Consider the following 19,920-nt stretch of genomic DNA (forward strand, 5'->3'; position numbering starts at 1 on the left):
TGTGTGTGTGTGTGTGTGAGTGTGTGCTTGTCATAAGCGTATCTGCTCTGCAGTCTGGGTTTTCTCTGGTTAATGGAGACTTTTATACAAACCTGTCTTTTTTCCCTTTTATGGTTCTCCTCCAAGATCGGTGTGCCGTCCTCTTCATGCATTCCCACCACATTGATTTTGATGAGTTGATTGTTCAACCAGTTTTTTGCGCTCATGTTCTTTTCCTGTTGCTCAGTCTTAAGGGCGATCACGCTTCACCCCTCCCCCTGGCTTTTATTCGCCCTGCTCATGTCTCCCCTCTCTGTTGCACTCGCTCTGTTTCCTCATTACTCTCTCACTCCTCTGTTTGTGTGTATATTGTGTGGGTGTGCACTAATGGGCGGGAGTTTCTCAGATCGCTCTCCATTGGCTGGCAGAGGCCTAGGAGGGTTGGCTGTGTGCTGTGTATAGTGAGAGAGAGAAGGCAAGAGAGAAGGGGGGGGGGGACAACTCCAGCAAGCTGGGGTCAGGAGAGAGCGGAGATAGAGTGCGTGGGTGTTTTTGTTTTGAGATGGCAGTGTTTGAAAGCAGGGGAGAAGCGAGTGAGCTTGTCCGTCAGTGGCATACTGAGCTTATAGGCCCTGACTCCAGTGCTGCTCTTCCTCTTCTCCAGGCAGCTGCCATTCTCCCCCTCATCTTCTTCCTCTCCTCCTCCTCCTCTTCTTTCTTCTTCTTCTATTCCTGTCCTACCGTGTGCAGCTGTGCTTCCCTCCTCTCCTCTCCTGCTGCTGTCGCTGCCCTAGCACCCAGATGCAGCCCACCCTTTGCTCTCAGAGCCTGAACCTCTCTCAGGGTGGAGGCGCTGCTAAGGCTGCTGGTGCCGCTGCCGCCAGCAGGAAAACTGTCCAAGAGAAATACTAACGCGGGTGTCGTGGAGTAGCTTTCTTTGGTGATGGTGAGTGGCTTTCTCTCTCGCCTTCTGAAAAGTTGGTGTTGATTTTGGTGTGAGTATTGTTCCTGTATCATTCTGTGAGAGTTGGCTTCGTACCTGGACTGCCTCCAAATAGTTGTAATGTCTGCATGTCATGCACACTAATACAGTGAAGAATGTAGAAACAGCCAGATGCTGGTCGCACTCACAGTTATCCAATTCTTGCTGATGGTTAATCTAAAGTTGTGTCTGACTGGTAACATGTTGACATTGTAGTTTGTTAAGATGCAGTTGTGACTGCTGGTTTCTACTAGACATATGGACACACAGTTTGTACAACTTTCCTGCAGTTAATATTATAGGCCTGTGGCTTTCCTGTCATTGATGCATTTGAATTCATGAGTAGATGAAGCAGATAAGATAAGGTTCTTCCTGCAAATAGCAGGCAGAATGTTGTTTTGGTTCACTGTTGCTCCTGGTCCTTTTTGGCAACCTGTAGCAGTCTCCGCGTCATGTTGCTCTTTTTTAATAGTTAATATGACTACATCATACCACATTTTTGTTTGAAATGAGCATTTTCAAACCAAAACCATCTCTGTCCACACAAGCTTTTTGGCTCTTTTTCATTTTGAATTCCCGTCCATACTAACGCTTTGCGGGCATGCCAGTGTTAATGGTAAGGCATGTCCGGGCTGGTTTTTACGCTGGAAGCATTTTGTTTTGTGCAGAAAGAACTAGGCTACAAACTAGAAGCAGTAAGGCAACAAATTTGAGCTATGCTTGTAATTGATTATCCATGTTGGACTCTCCACTGGTAACCGAGGTTAATGTTGCCTGTTTTCTTCCGGAAGTGGGTCATGTCAATCAGCAAGCAGTTGTGTGTCTATTTTACTTCATCTCTGTTTCAACCCGTCCACTTCAAAACGCTGCACAGGAGGTTTCAACATAAAACAGGCCAGCAGCATTTTCAGATGTGTGGATGACAGGCGTATCTGTGGCAGAGTTGGTGCATTTTCAAACTTAAATGTAGTTTTAGGATGTATTGTCTGATTGGGATAAGAACTTTATAATAAGGCCATAAATTGTTCATTATTTCTTCTCATACCATACAAACAAATACATTATTTTGGACCTGAAAATAGTTTAAGGAAAGATCACTTTCATTTTGTACATTTTCTCATCATATATTCATCTTTTTCATTCCTGGTTCACTATGCATCTTAATTTCTGTCTGTGTCTGTGATTGATCGGCCATGTCAGTGCCAAAGCTGTTGCTCCAGATATCAAGCAATGGTCATATTTTCTCTCATAAAAAGGGGGGGGGTGCTTAAAATCATTGCAGTTAAAGTCTTATAAATCTGCTTTAGCTGTTGTGCTACAGCATAATCTGTGTAAAGCCATGGCTCTGCTTTCCCTAAACAGATTTGCTGTGGTTGGATGGCTTTTTTGTTGAAGAACAGCTCTCCTGCTTTAGAGATGTCTTTCTAAGTGAGCATAGCCCACCCTCTCATCAGACTTTTGTTAATCTGTGCATTGAAAGGTTAAAACCTTCCCAAGCCCTGGCTGATTGCATCGTATAATAACAAAATCTTTTTTTCACATGCAGCTAGAGAGCCATTTACATGTTCTTCATAACCACTGGCTGTGTGAAGCGGGATCATTCCACAAGCTGGATCCTGTAACATTTTAACAATTAACGAAAAATCTGCATATTCACAAATCTAATGAAATTACTATTCAGAAAAAGTAGCCTCCATGAACTGAGAAAGAATACTAGATCCTTGATTCAGGATTTTACTGGGAAGTCTTGGAATTACACACAAGCAGCATGCTTTTTCTGTGACCATTTTAGATGGTCAGGTATAGGTCTGTCCTGAGGAATGTGTTTTGTTTTGTTTTCTCTCTTGCTGTTTTCCTCTACAAAGGCTTTGAAAATCACCCAACATTCTGGAGGTGTCTATTTAGAAGGAGCGGCGGCCTCCTCTGGGCCTTCAGCGGCTGGTAGAGCCATCTCATTTTTGTTCTTCCATCTCAATATGGTCATCTTTGTTTGGTCTCACCCACGTTTTTTCCGAGGCCTTGGCTGTACTCTGTGCCATGTGCTTTGTGACGTTACACAGCCTAGGCTACCATCTGCACTCGCTTCAGTAACTTCAGAGCGCAGGAGCTTGCCTCGCTGCACCTGCTGAGAGGACATGTGCTCGCTGAAAAAGCTAGACCCATCAAAAACACACCTCCTCGTGCTCTCTGCAAAGGAGGACTGTGTTTGTTGGCAGCCAGTCTGCTGGTCTGTAGCATTGCTTGGACAGAGCTGAACACTAATGAGGCTGCCTATCATGTGTGCCTAGAGAAAACCCACCCACCCCCTCCTACTCAACAGCTCCTACATGGTCAGTCAGCCTGCAAGATCTCTCCTGCAGCCTCTCCATTCCCTCTTCAAGGCTTTCTTCTTTGAATGCCATCTTTGAACTCACATTACCCTGATTTCCCTTCTATTTTCTCTTTTTTTATGTCTTTCTGTTAATTGTTTCTGTGTGTCATACACTCCATAGCCCTTTAAACATTTGGAGTGGCAGCAGAGTACAGCCATGAAAATATAAACTTACAGAAATACACCAATTAGCCTGTTGGCTACATGGTCGAGTCAGATGTGAAGCCAGTTACATGCAGACAGCAACTCCCAGACACCATTTTGGCCTGCTTGCTCAATGTTTTGGTAAAGTTTGAGACTCTGGGTTGGTCTGCTGCTCCATCGTAGCTGTGCCTCATCCTTAGCGCCCCGGGTTTGATTCTGACCCGCGGCCCCAAGCTACATTTCTTCCCCCTTTCACAGCCTGCTCTCTGTCCTCTCCAGAACTGAAGGCCCAAACAATTTATTTAAAGTAGGCGACTCCAATTGGCAACAACTCCAGCCAATCAGAGTGCAGAACAGGGTGAAGGTGGTGAAGGGAGTAATGATAAGGTGACTCCGGATTTTTTACATTTGCTTTATTGTCTGTTATCGCAGAAATCCAGCAATAACCATGTGTCTGAGGGACAATCAACACTAACCCACTGCAGCTTATATTAACTGTATTGGGCTCAGTTCAGACTCTAAAAATAGAATAGCTATGGGTTTGGATCTGGCTTTAGTTTTCTCTCAGGCCGGCTCAGGTTTGGACAGAAAAATGTGGCCCCAGCCGCTCTCTTTTCTTTACAAGTGTTGTCTACGGAAGAGTTTCATCTCCTCCAACCTTAGGTGTCATTCTGTGAGCTGGTTTCTCTCGGTGAAAGATCATGTAGCATTTGACCCCACCCCCTGCTGCAATCAGTCATGTAGTATGAATTCACAACTGACTCAGATCACAAGATGGCGTGTATTGTAAACTCCGCTTAACCGAACCTTGTTAAGAAATAATTTTTTTTCTAAATTATTTCTAAACTAAAAACAAAGAAGTGAGTGTTTGTGTCATGTTCCATTTCCAGTTTATTGAAAAGTATTTTATTTTTTCGTTGTGCACAGTCTGACTCTGCCTCTTCTACTTTTTCTTTCTTTTTTGTCCCTTCCAGGGAATCTGGCGAATTCCAGTAGATGAGATTGATCGCCCGGGAAGTTTTGCATCTCATATGAACCGATCTATTGTCCTCTTGCTGGAGGTGCTGTCTCAGCTTAAGGATCACGATACTCTGCTGAAAGTCTCTTTCATGCTGCAGAGAACCCCTGACCAGGGAAAGTAAGGACCAACTTTGTATGATTGCTTCAGTTATGATGTATGTATTTGTTCCATCTATCCTCACTTCTTCTTTTCTTTCATTGCAGGAAGTATTTACGGGATGTTGATCGCCAGGTTTTGGCCAAGAGAGCATTTTTCCTGAATGTAAAAGTCCTGGAGGACAATCTGAACAGTCTCACTGGGGTAAGAAAGCACAACTCGCAGTTCTCAAACTCACACGCACACTTAAAGCTGAGAGCTGTTCAGTATTTCAGAAGTTTGCCATGCACGCTCCACATAGTTTGACATGTTTTGTTCTCTCTCAGGTGTCTGAGCAGCTTCTCAAAGCGCCTGCGCCCTCCATGGGGGAGATGACCACAACCGACACATCCAACAGGCCCAGTTCAGAGGACAGCAAGTATGCACTGCCAAAGAAGCCTGTTCTCACTGAGGGAACCACTGACACAGGGCCCAGGGATGCCTTACAGACACAACTTACCCCAACACCACCATCCACAGATAAAGGGAGTAATGTACAGGAGAGCTTCCCTGGGAAGGTAGAGACCGCGGGGAGTGTGGAGCACAAGTCCGGTCCTGAGGAACCCATGGATTTGGACACTGGCCACTGGAAGTCCTCCAACACCACTGACTCACAGGGCAACCTAATGGAGGCTGGGACCTCCCTGAGTGCTGTGGAGCCCCATCAGAAAATGATGGACAGCAACAGGACACCAGAGCTGTCTCTGGAGGAGCTAAGTATCAGTTCCAGGCAACAGCAGCTACAAGCCTCAGCACCCAAGGTCACTCTGGCAGCCAGTGGGACTGATCAGGGGTTGCTACGGAGGCCGAACAGGAAAAGGAAGCTTCTGGAGGACGTGGAATCTGGAAAAACGTTACTGCTTGATGCCTATAGGGTCTGGCAGCAAGGCCAGAAGGTCATGACCTATGATCTGGCACGCATTGAGAAGATCATGTCAGAGACTTATATGCTCATAAAACAGGTATTCTTCATTCCATACATCACACTGGATCCCTGTGCTGTATACACACAAATAACATTATTACTGCTAGTATATGTGCTGCTGAAATTTGTCTCTCTTTTTAGCTGTTGTGCGACATGAGTGAGTGAGTGCAACTCCTTTTCCTGTTGCCAGTAGAGACGTTTGCCATCCTGGGTTATTTTGGTTTATTATTGAGTCATGTTTGATGCCGTGAAAGTGCTGGAAACCAAAAAGCTCTCTCGCTGGGTGCAGCATGATGGACTGAAGTTAGACTATTACTCAGCTGGCTGATTTGGCGCAAACAGTTTCAATTATTAGACCTTTTGAACAAAGCTCAGCTACTTTCCATGGAAGAAAGTCACCAGTAGCCTACTATGTGCAAGTGAGAGGTATGTCTCTCTTGGTGTCTACTCTGGTCAGTGATACCCAGAGATGTAGGGCAGCAGTCTGTTACCTGGTTTGGTTTTGCACTGTGTGAGAAACAAAAGCTGCATTCACACGTGTACTTCAACGCTGAAATGTTCTAGACATTACCAAGAGGAGCTTTAGATGCAAACTTCACTGTCCAACTTCGTTAAACTGGACATTAAACAGACTTTACTCTGACAGATGCCAAGTGCAGTCTGTGTAATGTATGATTGAGTCAATGTACAAACAGATAAAGGACTGAAACGGACTGATACTAGACATATTGCAAATAATATGTGAATCAATCACGAATGCTTCTGCCATAGTTTTCTACAACATCCTCAATTTAGCATATTGACTACACGTGTTCCAGCAATATTCTAGGTTTTTACCTAATCTTGCTATTTTGCAAAGTCATGTGTGGTTCATATGAACCACTCTAAAATCAATTGGGAAACCCCTCTTCTAACTGAACTAGTTACAGGAAACCCACTACACAACAGGGACTTCCCCTCTTTACATTTCAGACCTTTCAACAAACCAGCTCAAAGTGTTGTTGTGCTTTGACTCTCAATAATCTATATTAAACCTCTTTGACTGAGGTCTCTCTGCTGTTACTTGTTGGCAACTCTATTTTAAGCACCACAGATTTTTTTTAAGATTACGTCTATATTAGTGATGTCACGTGTTTTTACTAAAACTGCATTCCCACAATTTTCGGGCCTGTTCATACGTGGTGTTTCCACCCGTCTCACAAGTTATCAGCTCTATCTTCACGTGTGAACGCACCCAAAACGCATTGAGGACACTTTGAGATCATCACTCAGACCACATTCTTAAATAGTCTGGACACATTGTTGTCACTGTGTGAACGCAAATGCATGACTTTCTCTGGCCTGCTCAGTTTCATAATAGACCGAATATATTTTTATACTTCTCAGTCTTTTTACATTGATTTACACCACATTTAGATTTTCTATGTTTTTCTATATGGATAAAATCTTATTTCATTGTAAAATGTACTTAGAGATCTCCACCTCCAATCACATTACTAGAGACAAATGTAAATACCAGTTCTGAACAGGGCTGCTGATTAATGTTCTGTCAATATCAGCCAGTTATTGCTCCAATTTAAAGACTGTTGAATAGGGAAAGAAATGCTACTTTAAATGTGAAAACAATGACACAATATTCCCATTTCACTAACATAATCCTGTCCCTGGATGTTTTTTAGCTTTCCAGCATTGCATATCAACAACTAGATAATGTAGAGTTGGAATCACTGACTGTACTGACAAACTACAACTAGCTAGATATCTCGCTAAAATTGCAAACAGATGTGATGACCATGAATGATATTGTGGTTGCCAGGCACAGGTTTCTGTTGCAGAGACCAGTTTATCAAATAATCAGTCAATCCCTAAAATTTGTATCTGCATTGGCTCCAAACCTCCAGCATTGGTGTGGCTCTATTAAGCATATTGGTTAATTGTACACTACTTTAAAGTAAATTATGACTACTCATAGTTCATAGTAGAAGCAGGGAAAGGGCTACTATGTGTGTATTTATGATTATTGTTTGAATCAATTAGTGTGTTAACATTCATTCTCAATAGAAAGTTTCAAAGGAAGTTTAATTGTTCCTCAGTAAATGAAAGTCAAGTTTCAAGTGCTTTCTCTGGCACTGATGATGTAGTTGTACAGCAGCCCACATCAGTTCATGAGGCCATATTGACGTGTAGATCAATGTTCCATACAGAAGTTGCCATGTCACGGACAGTGTAATACCACAGAGCTGTAGCTCTGTAAGGGACAGTAGAGGAGACATAAGACATCTGAGGACATGTTTCAGCCTTAGCAGCATTTGGCTTTTTTTTTTTTTAAACGTTTCTGGTACTATATACAATAAATATTGTGTCAGACACACCCTGAGAGAGAATCCAGAGCCAGCCATGACATGTTTCCTGTAGGCAGATGAGTTATATAATTAATATGCCTGGACATTTTCCAGAGGCATCTTCTGAGTGTGCACCTCCTCGCACAAACAGCAGCTGCTTTTGTGGTTGTATGGTCTGCTGCATTGCACAGCTGCACATAGTCGAACTTTAAATCTGTACTGTGCATCGTTTTCATTCTTGTTCATGTTTTGTCAGGACAGCTGCATATTTCGGGCGGATAATTCTTATCTTACAGCTCACCACTAAGGTGGTAAAATTCAAAGAGCCTCTAAATTTTGTAGTCTAAACCCAGTATTTTCAATTTGACAAGTGGAGCATGAATTCTGCTCAATTTTGCCTTTAAAGAGATTCAGCTAGGTGTCATCATGCCTGTCGCTACTACTACTATACATTTTACAGCCCAGAACAGTCCCTAAAAAAGTGTTTATAATATCTAGTGGGTGTTATCAAACACTGCCTGTTAATAACTGCATTGTTTTAAAGGTCCCTCCATTTCTAAAAAAAAACCATGTTAATCCTTCAGACCTCCCTGAGGCTTCTCTGTCTCCAGTCCGATACAGATCACTAGTCTCATCCTAATAGTAATCATTATGTAACACTGAGAAGTCCTCACTGGAAAGTCTGTGTGTTTTGAAAGGGAAAGTTTGCGGCGAGCCAGAGTGAATAGAAAGCAGAGCGCTGTCCTGTCCTGCGTGACGCACCGGAGCTCGACTCAGTCCATTTAACAATTGGCATAATTTGCAAAGTGGAATGTTGCTGCTGTAAAATCCCTCCCCTAGGGGGGTCCCTGAATCGCTGCGTTTAACAGGAACACAACAGCTGTGGGAACAACAGCTAAGCTCACCAACTCACTGAACTGGGTCCTAATGTGAGTCCTTCTTTTTCTGCTGCTATGATCGGAGGCAGGAGCTCAGAGGAAAGTTTCTATCGGCTCACACAGCATCAGGGAGAATTTGCTGTTAGTTTGGCGTCAGTGTGGAGATGTAACTTGATGCGTACACAAGACAGGTCTCCTCAGAAATATGATGAATTTGCAGCTTCGCATTCACTGCTCCAGAGTCAAATTAGGTAGTTTGTGAAAAGATTTGACACTGTTGAATATGAAGCTCTGTAGCTCCACCCTAACATCCTTGTTTGGCTTGTTCTCCCGACAGGTGGATGAGGATGTAGCTCTGGACCAAGCTGTGAAGTTCTGCCAGATACAGTTGGCCACTTCAGCCCAAAGACAGGTAAATCCATGTTAACTTTTCTGCTCGTCTGCCATTTTTTCTGCTTCCTCGACAGCTTCTCTCCCTCCTGTGCATGAATGTAGATTATACAGAGAGTGGAACGTGTATTTTGTGAATATCTGCATGTTGATGCCAAATACTTGCTTTTTCCATCTTGTAATGGGATTCGATTTTTCATAGTGAAGTTTCAATTGTAAAAGTCAGTCAATAGTTATGTGTAGGGTTTGGTAATCCTCGTGAGAGCAGGCGTCTCTTTAAAAACAGCTCCATCCCTCTGCCCTGTATTCAAAGCTATGTCCCAAAAGCACAAAACGCTTGATAACTTCAGGATATAGTCTCGGTTTTAGTGGTGAATGTATAAATAGATATATATATATATATATATACAGGTGCGCCGACAAATCATTTCAATAGGACTAATTTGTCATGATTATTACAGTGCTCCCATAGACACGGTATTTTTCCAGTTTTTTCAGACAACCGTAATTATTGATTGAATCTTGAGAGGATTTCCACAAATGATATGAAGTGTTACAGACACAAGTTACCGATCCTACCTTTAATGATACAGCAGCATTGTTTTAGTGACTTGATTAAGACTTTAATGGATAAAAAGATAAGCTGTCCTCGTGAAATTATCTTTAAAAACATTATGCTTGTATTTGCAGCAGGTAAATGTTTAGCCAAGCTTATATTTTATTATAAGACGTTACTACTTTGGCACTGAACTGACAAACTATAGATTAATTAAAGTGAAAACAGAAAACATATCCTTAACTAACCAATCTGAAATGATCTATCAGAGGTTGTACACCCCACTTACCTGCAATTACTAGTAGTAAGTCAAATGCTTATTTTACCTGTCTGCTATACATCTCAGGACAGCCAGTGTAAGGATTGATGTTCTGTTGTTTGTTTAATATGTGTGGACGTAACATGTAGCATCTGTAGTAAAATGTGCCAAACTGATGAGTAACTCGGTAATTCCCAGACTTATTCAAGTCTATCCTACGCCAGGTTGCCAGGACTAAATATAGCTCAAAGTGAGATGTAAATACTCCCTTGTCCTTTTAGCTCCACTCGCTTGTTGCCCAATTTATCATCGGTTTCCGCTGGGCATTGATACGCATGTTACCTAATAGCATGGACAATGTGCGTGTGATTTAAAGGGCAAAACAACAGAGTAATCTGAAAACAAAAATAAACATAAATTAAATAAGTGTGTATAATTGTAGTATAGTGCTTTGTCCTCAGAACTCATAATCGTCATCAAAACATTAATTGCCCGGGCTCATCCTGTGTCGGTGACTCCCTCTTCCTCACATCCCTCCTCCTGCCCACACAGGCATCAAGGGTCTCTCTGCCCACATCCTGTTGTCACGGTGATGTTCCCGAAACCTCCGGCTCGTGAGAAGCAGCAAAATAAAATCTCTGTTTCTCTTGTTCACTTATCGTATCATCTTGTTTTCCGCATGATCCTCTTTGTCGCCTTTTGTTCGTTGTGTCTTTTCATTCATTTGTCAAATTCTCACGCCTTAACCGATGGCATGGAGATTATGGTGCAGCGGAGGCTTCCTCTGCACACAGGCTCGATCTGCAGTGTAATCAAACTGCTGTTTATGTGTAATTATTGTGCGAAAGGCTCATGTCGTGGTTTGCATTCACTTGTAATTGTATGTATTAGGAAATGTGAGTAGGCATGTTGGAGATCTCAGCTTGTGAATATGAAAAAGTCTTGCCTGCTTCTTACGGATTCACACGTTCCTTCAAGCCCCCACAAGAGCAGAGGCAGATCAGCCTGTTTGGTGCTGAGCCGGAAAATCCACTGTGTCGTGCTCTGTGTTTTGTCTGCTCCCCCAGTTTGAAGCCACTTCAGGGAGAAAGAATGTTCAGGTTGAATGACCTGTGCTCTTTGTTACTGTCGAGCAGTGAATATCTGATTTTATTTTCAGAATCCTTTTAGTTTTGACTCACTTCTTGAGGAGAGGGTTCGCTTTCCAAAGAGACGTGATGATAAAACATTCTAGTCCCACCCTCTGTAATATTTGTCACAACATTATCAACATCAGCTCAAGGTATCTGGCATGTCCTATTTGATGTAACTGTATTAAGGATTTGGTTGTGAAAGAATTTGGATGTTTGCTTCACAAACCTGCTCCAGTCTTCTTTGGGCAGTTTAATTAACATGTTCTTTCAATTGTGTTGGAAAGATGACCAAACCTGCACACAATGTTTTACAGCTGCTCTAAGCGGATTTAAAAGCCCAATCTCAATAATTGCAAAGAAGTATCACTCAATTCACTTTGGGTTCTCAGTTCAGTTGCCAGCAGCCCACTCCCACCACTCTGAACCCTTGAGGAACCTACAGGCTGGCTGCATGCTATGTGTTGCAATTTTCTCAGGTACACTGTATTTTCTTACGCACATGGTCCTGCTGTTGTTGGTGTCTTTTGTTGGTGATTTTGAATTCATGACATGAAGCATCAAAGCTGGCTTTGGAGTTGTGCTGCGTGCTGGAAGCTGCTGTGCTGCTCAGCATTGGGCTGAATGGTCTGTTGCGGTCTAAGGTTTTTGGAGGCTACTGCTGTTTGTTTGATTTGCCTGTGCTCGGCTCTGCGTCACTCCCTCGGGAGCTTCATCAGTCACCGCTCTGATTCAGAGCACAATTTGACTTCATCTCCCAGCAGAGAAAAAACGCTATGATAGCTCTGTTCCTGCCAAATTACCTTGTGCTAATACAGTATCTGTCAGAGGCAGCTCATCATGAAAGTAGAGTAATATGCCCCTCACCACTGCCTCAAGGTTTTTGAAATGACGAAAACCGTAGCACGTCTAATCATCACATCTCGCTCAAAAGCTTTCAGTGTGGCACATATGTCGTTTTTTGTCTATACAGTAAGTCTTAATCAACACAGCAGTGACATTGTGTGTTGCCATATAGAAACAATTATTTCTTGAGCTTGTTGAAGCTTTTATATAAGGTAGTAACAGCCACTAGGTGTCGCACTGGTACTAGCATTCCTGTTCACACCTCTTTTGCCTTTACAGTCTGTTGTTGTTGTGAAGCCCAGTGAGCCTGTAAGCAGGAACACAATTAAATAAGGTAAAGCAAAGTAAACAATCCAGCTAGCTGCTGTGCTGACTGGTTAATGGATCTATTGAGTCTCATCTCTGCTCCTGTCAGTGCCTCAGGCTTAAAGGAGTAGTTCACCAAGTGGCCGCAAGTCCTGACATTCATATTCGACTTGAAACAGGGTCACTTGCACCATGTTGTAAGCCAGGGGTGGGCAAACATTTTGACTCGCGGGCCACAATGGGTTCTAAAAATTGACAGAGGGGCCGGGCCAGGAACAGATTGAAGGAGTGTTTTTGTGAACTAATATAAATGACATGGAAAAATCATTGCATGAAAGGATTTGGCCTTTACCAAGTAGCAAAGCGCTTATTTGCAAGGCTATTTAACAAAAACCCGCCTTCAGAGAAAGGCTTGCTAGCCTCTGCTATTTCGAAGGCCCCCCAAAAAACATGCCTTGGTAGATGACTCTTTAATCGCAGTTTGTCTGTGAAAATTTTTTTTAGCAAAGTGACGGCTGATGTTGTACTCCATGAAACTGCGACAGTTTCTCGGCATATCAGGCAAATAGCCTTCGATTGGACTTCAGTGAAAAAGTATTTTGTTGTCGACTCCGTGTTAAACACTCGGCACTCATTGTCCACTTTTCGTTTCCTTGATCCTCTCATTTTACAGAAGGGCTCACAGGGCAAAGGGAAAAAGTGAAGGGAGATCATGTGCCCTTTCGAGCCCTATACACCACACTCCCTGGAAAATTTAATTTAGCTGTCGCTTTTATCCAAAGCGACTTACAATAAGTGCATTCAACCCCCGAGGGTTCAAACCCAGAACAACAAGAATCAAGAATGTACGATTTCTTAAAAAATAAAGCAAAACTACAAAGTGCTATAAGAACGTGCCATTTAAGTGCTACTAAATTGTTAGTTTAAAAAAAAAAAAAAAAAAAAATCTAATTTTTTTTTTTTTTTTTATTATTTGGACAAGTTCGGCGGGCCGGACTAAAAAGCCCAACGGGCCGTATACGGCCCGCAGGCCGTACTTTGCCCATGTCTGTTGTAAGCCCTAAAGTCCGCAACAAGAAGTACCGATGCCAGCAGATGTAGCGAAAGCTGTCACCCAAGGGCACGTGTGGGTTACTCCTCCAAACGTCTTTAGTAAAGGTGTTGACTTATTTTGGGCCCCAAGCGCAGCTCACTCAGCGGGCAAGTGGCTGCTTGCAGTAGCTGTCATTCTCTTCTCAGGATGCCATTTCTCAACTATATCTTTATGTAGTAAACAGTCGGCTGATAAAATAATGTTTAAAATCTATATGTCTAAAGTCAGTTAATCAATATGTCTAAAGATCTTGGTTTTAAGGCTTAGAAAGGCCTTCGTCCAACTTGTGATCCATCTGAAATTAAAAACTAGAGAAGGTGCATACTATTCACTTCTTTTACCTGTGCTGCTCTGTGTTGCCATGACAGCTGCCGTGGGAGCCGGTTGGCTGTTGTCATAGGTTGTTTGTGCAGATCTTGTGTTTGTAAGTGGTCCTCAATAGGACGCCCTGTAAAGGGGCTCAGAGGGGTGTAGTGTGGTGTAGGGCTGGGTGCTGGGGTGAAGCACAGCCCCAGCATCCAGCATCCAGCAAACAGCTCTGTGTACAAGAAAGCCTGTGAGCCCCTAAGGAACGACATCACAACTCTGTTGAGGATATCATTACCTTGTGAAGGAGATGTGTGTTGTTTGGAAAGATCATCAGTATCGACTGTGGTTCACTCTGTTTTTCTGCCGCTGAGTCTCGAAGCAGATTCGGTCTCCGGGGAGGACGATGAGTTCTTCTCAGAAATCTACCTGAGCAGAGGATGGTTAGCACTGCAGATCGATCTCCAGGGTCAGTTTCACCCGCTCACGACCCCTGCTCTTCCTCTTTTTCCAACAGTCTGCAGGAGATGCGCCGACCACCCCTAAGTACCCCAAGGATCACAGAGACCTCTTCTTCCCCGCCTCCTTGCCGACGCCAGTCCTTCTCAGCCACTCCGTCTGCCACCCGCTGTCCGTCCAGGACGGCCAGGCCAAGGTGGTGTACGAGCCCCTGAGCAAGGTGGCCAGGCCTCTAGCCTCGAGCTTCCACGATCAGCCACAGCACAGGAGAGCAGCGAGCCACCCCGCTGCAGCCATGGCCTTCCTACCACACACAGGTACACCGACCCTCATTCACACCATCTGTCATCACTGCATGGTATCAGTTAATTAAATGCACATACACCTTAACAAATGTTAATACTACCTCTATACACATGTCATCGAACCCTCGTATCCTAGAAGGATTTCACTAATTAAATGCTCTGTTTTGTTAACATTGTACTCCTGCTGATGTGGAGCTCTGCAGTTGTCAGCTCACTTTGTAAAGATCCTAATAGTCCTGGAGATCAGCAGGGGGCGCCTGTGGACTGGCTCTGTTATATAACAGCACTCTCTGGCCTGGTTATGTTTTGCCTTTTGTTTTGTTTTTGTCAGTTCCCCAGTTTTAGAAATCAATGTCCTCCAGATTGTGAGTCTTCTCTCTGCCTACACGAGCTTCTGGCACAATCACTGCTCATCATCATAATGACTATTCTGCTGGATAAATATTATGTTTGTGTCATGTTTAATATCTGAAGATGTAATTCATACACACAGTGTCTTAATCCTTAGTTCCTTTTGTACTCTGGATGGCATGAAATGGAAAAATAAAACCACCAGATGAACATGTGAGGCTGAATCTCCACCATGTAGTAATTGGTTGTGAATTCTTCCTAATATTTGACCCCCGTCTTTCACATTATTAGATGTAATTGATATTTACAATGTTTTAATAATTATTTGCTTTTCTGTATGAGGCCAGAAGAGCCACTAGAGGGCGATAATCAACTTTTAGAGAGTGAAGTCAATCCTGTTGTTGTTGAGGCTGTTTTCATTTTTTTCCCTTTCCTGTCAGATACCGTAAGTGCTCAGTAAGTGGAGCTGTTGCATTTGACTCTCAACCAGATGTCTCCTCTGGGTTTCTCTCTTTTTACTGTAGTCGCGCTCTGAATCATTACCTTTACATACGATGTCTGCAGATATATTTTGTGGGTTACAAACTAGATATAGTTGTTGCCTTTATATTGAATACGACCCAGAGGAAGGCCTTTAAATCATGTAGACACACATGTAGAATCATATTGTCGCTGTTCTTATGTGATTGGCCACCTTTTTTCATATTTTTCATGGAAACACAGTTAAGAGATGTATTCACAACAAAATTAAATAATATAAAACAATAACTTTTATCAACATTTCCCGTTTATCATTCATACAATAATTCAGATATCAATACAAAACCATATTTACTGAGGTCAGTGGCAGGTGACAAGATTCTGTCCATATCCTGATTTTTTTTTTTTTTTTTTAAATAAACAAAAAGTATATTTAAATATACATAGATATACATTAGATATTTAATACAAGTAGATCTCTGAATTGTGCCCAGTGACGATCTGTGAGGCTGATCTCTACAAACAAAATTCATAAAACAAATGTCATTATAGTTTTAGAATAAACTTCACTCTCACAATCTTAAATTCATCATTATTTTGTTCTTGGTTCAGTTTCCTCTCGAGTGTAATTTATATTTCAGAATATTTAAGTGAAAAAACGGCCCAAAAAAAACAAAGAGCTAGACTTGAATTAATGAGCTGTCAGAAGTCTGCAAGGCACTGAAATGTGTTTTTGTCCTTAATTGGAAAAACAAGACAGAACTGAGCAGAGAGAGAAAAGTCAATTTTATCATCTTTCACACCAACAGTGTTTCACAGCAGCCATTTTGACATGAAACATAGATACACACTGGCGTTTCAGAACACATTAATACAAACTCTTTACATTGATAAATCACAATGGCTGTTAATGTGATCGATGTCTGTGTGAAGAAGCCAAAACAGCCTAAAACTGTCTGCTAGCTTTATGACAATCAATCAATCGTTATATATCTTTATATCCGCAGACACTGAATAGTGCCAGAAATTTAGAGTTAAACAAAAGTCTGTAACCTCCAGCTGCCCTGGTTTGTGTGAGAGGGTGAAGAATCAAGTTTGCATACCAACACACACACACACACACACACACACACTCACACACACACAGGGCTGAGCATCGAGCGACGCTGCACCAGTTTGTGTTATGTAACTGTTTCCAAGGCAACGTTAATGGAGAAACCTGAAAGAGTGTCAGAATGTTTTTGTCTGCCTGAGCTTAAGGAATGCAGTAACGTGTAACCTTACTGTCATTACAAGCGGTACAAAGACAGTTCAGTTCATATAAATATGGGACTTATCTTTTAATCTCTCATTGTTCCTTAAAATAAGCCTCAACATCTTTATTCAGTAGAAAATAATGCATAAAAATCATAATGCCATGATGTTCTTTGTGTTCTTCCTTGTCTTATAACAAAAGATAACATTGAACTCCACTTGCAATGTTATAAATGTATTTTCTTTAAATTAACAAACTAAAAAGCTGCCAATTACCTGGATTGTTCTGCCGATGTTGAAGTTTTAACCCGTGTTTATCTGTTGTGTGTGTTTTGTGTGTCTGCCCACAGAGGAGCGGGAGGAGTCCACCGAGGGACTCGTGTACCGTCAGCAGGAGTCGCACCTTTGTCAGCAGATGAAACTCGCCACTGTCTCCCAAGGACAAGACTCCACAGTGGGCTGGTTCCAGGAGGAAACTGCCACATGTAGCACAGCACAACCTTGTCCAGGTCTGAAGCTCTGAACCAAAAACGTGACAGAAATGCAGCTGCTCACTAAACGTGTAAATATTTAGAAAATGTCGTTTCCTCCTCCTCTCACAGACCAGCAGCAGTATGCCAGCAGCGACCAATCCAAGCTTCCAGACCCCGGCCGAATCCGCTCCCGTGTCCCCCCCAACATGCCAAAGCTTTTCATCCCGGCCACAGTTACCAAGTTCCCGCCAGAAATCACAGTAACACCTCCGACACCCACTCTCCTCTCCCCCAAAGGCAGCATCTCAGAGGAAACCAAACAAAGACTTAAGGTACGCAGTCTGTCTGTAAACATGTACGTCTGTGAGTGTCTCTGTGTGTGTTTGTGAATATTACACTACACTCAGTACAGTATCTGACTGAACTGTAGTCTCAACAGTGCCCCCTGCTGTCTGCTCCCGCACAGAACGTCATCCTGTCGTCTCAGTCTGCAGCCACAGTCAAGAAGGACACTCTGAGCCAGCCGGCGCTGGAGGTGCAGGAGACGTCCAGCCAGGAGTCGTCTCTGGAGAGCGAGTCTGACGAGGAGGAGGAGGAGGAGGAAGAGGAGGATTACATGGACGTCTGAGCCTCTGGAGGCCTCGTGCTCACTCGAAACTGAACTTTACTCAGCCCGACTGCCAAACCCTCTGCCCCCGTCTATACAAACTACCCAAGAAAAAACAAGTGGTGCAACTCACTGCAGCTGTGTTTGTCGATGCTTTTGTATCCTCTCATGCACACACGCAGTGTTGTCATTGGCTGTCATGTCGCTGTGTTGCGTTGCTTGTCAGCAGTGATGGTGTGCATGACAGACGACGGCTGCGGCGGCTTGAGTCTCACAGCATGTCTGTAACGTGGCAGTTATGCATATCACTCATCGGCTTAGTGAGCTCTCGTGCACCAGGCCGGACGCTGGATCTTCAGAGACAAACTCGTCGGTGGCCTCTCGCGTGTTTATGCATCTTTCTCACTGTCGTGTGCTGACCTTATCTCACAGCTGCAGCTAAATCCTCCATAACTCCCCGATCTGAGGTGCCTCAGTGTGGACGGACGCTCAGCAGCACGGACCTGCTGTCCTCCACTTTGACCTTTTTCCTCCAGCATGAGATTTTAATCTGCAACACACACACTTTTTGATGATTGACATGTTTCAATGTACACAAAGGTGAAATGAGGACAATCGGCTGCAGTCGGGGGTCGTCTGTGGAGCCTCACAGCCTGTAGCAGATTGGAAAATGTTTACACTTAATATTTGGGATGTTTCTTTCAGTTGGCACTTAACTTTGTGCTATTTTTGTATGCACTGTATTTCTTGTAATAATAATTGTCCTGATATATATTTTTCTTTTCGTTCTTCTGTGTGCATTTGTAGCGAAGAAGAGCAGTTCTTATACGAGGAAGACCTCCTGTCACCAGCACTGATCTGAATGATATGGAAATTTGCATATTTGCTTATTATGGAATTAGATTTTCTACATATCACAATCCAAATATCTTTCCGTACATTTTGGCTTTAATGGGTGGAGCATTAAGCTGGAGGAGTGTGTGCATGTGTGAGAGTCGGGTTGAGCTGAAGGCCGATTAGATTCCAGTCAACTCAGGAAACGACTCGGCGTTAACAGACACTCTTTCCTGACCTGAGTGGAATTGACACGCATGCTGGGGCAGACTCTTGATTACAGATGCCTTTACATTCGAAGCCACTTTGGTAAATTTGTCACAATTCTAGCTTAACTCAGAGGAAGACAATAGAATGTTTTTTACAGATTGTTTTCTATAGAGAGATATTTACTGATTTTTGAAAGATGTCTAAAAAATTATTTTTAAAGCAACACACAACGGAATACGTGTTAACTATTACCCTTGATTGAGGAAAAAAATGGTTTTGTATTTGATTTCATTATTTAGTTTTTAGTTTTTTTTTCTATTCCGCTGCCTTTCAGCGAATGTACCACGGCTCAAGAGGAAACCAGGGAAAAGGCTTAAACTCGTCTCCCCTGGCTCAGGCTGCTGGAAGGGAACTGTTCTCTGTGTCTGGACTGAATGCATTATCGATGTCAAACCAAAATATATATTTGAGAAACACATTTGTTCCGTGTGCTCCTGAGAATATTAAACCACAGTTCCTTGCATCAGATAAAATGGTGGTTTATGAGCCCTCAGCAGAAGACAGTAAGGGTTAAAAACACCATCTGTTACTCTTACATCTATGGTTTATTATACAATCTAATCACGCAAAATTCAAACAGATTTTGGAAATCCACATCTACAACAATATACAACACTCGCATGCACTTTTCGTTCACTGGGATCATCCTTACAGATCAAGCTTTGTAGTTTGGCACCACAGACACTTGTTACCTGTACCGTGTTTCAGGAAAGTGAATATAATGCATGAGCAGACACTCCATGTTGTTTTAAATTCGTATTAATGTATTAAAACCTACTGCATCACTCTTAATAATTCACTGCAGATGTGGTTGACGTTTTCCTGCCAATGTGAGCATCTCTAACACAGTTTACAGCTCATGAATAAGACTAAACATGACAACTTTATCCACCCAACAGGAATAAATGCAAAAATTGCAGATTTACCTTATGGATCAGGGATTTCTTTTTCTGTAACGACAACCCTCTGTTTTCTATCAGAATGGAAGGCAGTGGTAAAAATTACTCGAATATACACTAGTTATTAAGTTGTCAGCTTGGACACGGAGTCTTGTTCATGTGAAGCCAGTGTCGCCTGAGAAACTGAAACCATGTTATTTAAGTTAATCACCAGCACTTTTCAGTGAAATATTTGATCCTGACAGTGAATTTCATAGCTGCCGAAAAAAAAACACAATAGATCGACTTGTCGTTGACAAACCCCAAAATGTTTGATTACAGTGTG

The 19,920-nt window shown here is 42.7% G+C and overlaps 1 protein-coding gene across 1 annotated transcript in view; it reads left to right on the forward strand.

Annotated features, from left to right (window-relative positions):
- cabin1 (calcineurin binding protein 1) overlaps nt 1-19,138 on the forward strand; it is a 43,168-nt gene extending 24,030 nt beyond the window's left edge. The window contains exons 32-39 of the mRNA XM_061072159.1: nt 4,451-4,614; nt 4,701-4,797; nt 4,920-5,594; nt 9,115-9,189; nt 14,181-14,439; nt 16,863-17,021; nt 17,115-17,317; nt 17,452-19,138. Coding sequence (XP_060928142.1) covers nt 4,451-4,614; nt 4,701-4,797; nt 4,920-5,594; nt 9,115-9,189; nt 14,181-14,439; nt 16,863-17,021; nt 17,115-17,317; nt 17,452-17,613 — 1,794 coding nt within the window. The 3' untranslated portion in view covers nt 17,614-19,138. The remainder of the gene's footprint in view (nt 1-4,450; nt 4,615-4,700; nt 4,798-4,919; nt 5,595-9,114; nt 9,190-14,180; nt 14,440-16,862; nt 17,022-17,114; nt 17,318-17,451) is intronic.
- The last annotated feature ends 782 nt before the right edge of the window (nt 19,139-19,920 follow it).

This window comes from Limanda limanda, chromosome 5 (genome assembly GCF_963576545.1).
Source record: "Limanda limanda chromosome 5, fLimLim1.1, whole genome shotgun sequence".
Taxonomy (NCBI): domain Eukaryota; kingdom Metazoa; phylum Chordata; class Actinopteri; order Pleuronectiformes; family Pleuronectidae; genus Limanda; species Limanda limanda.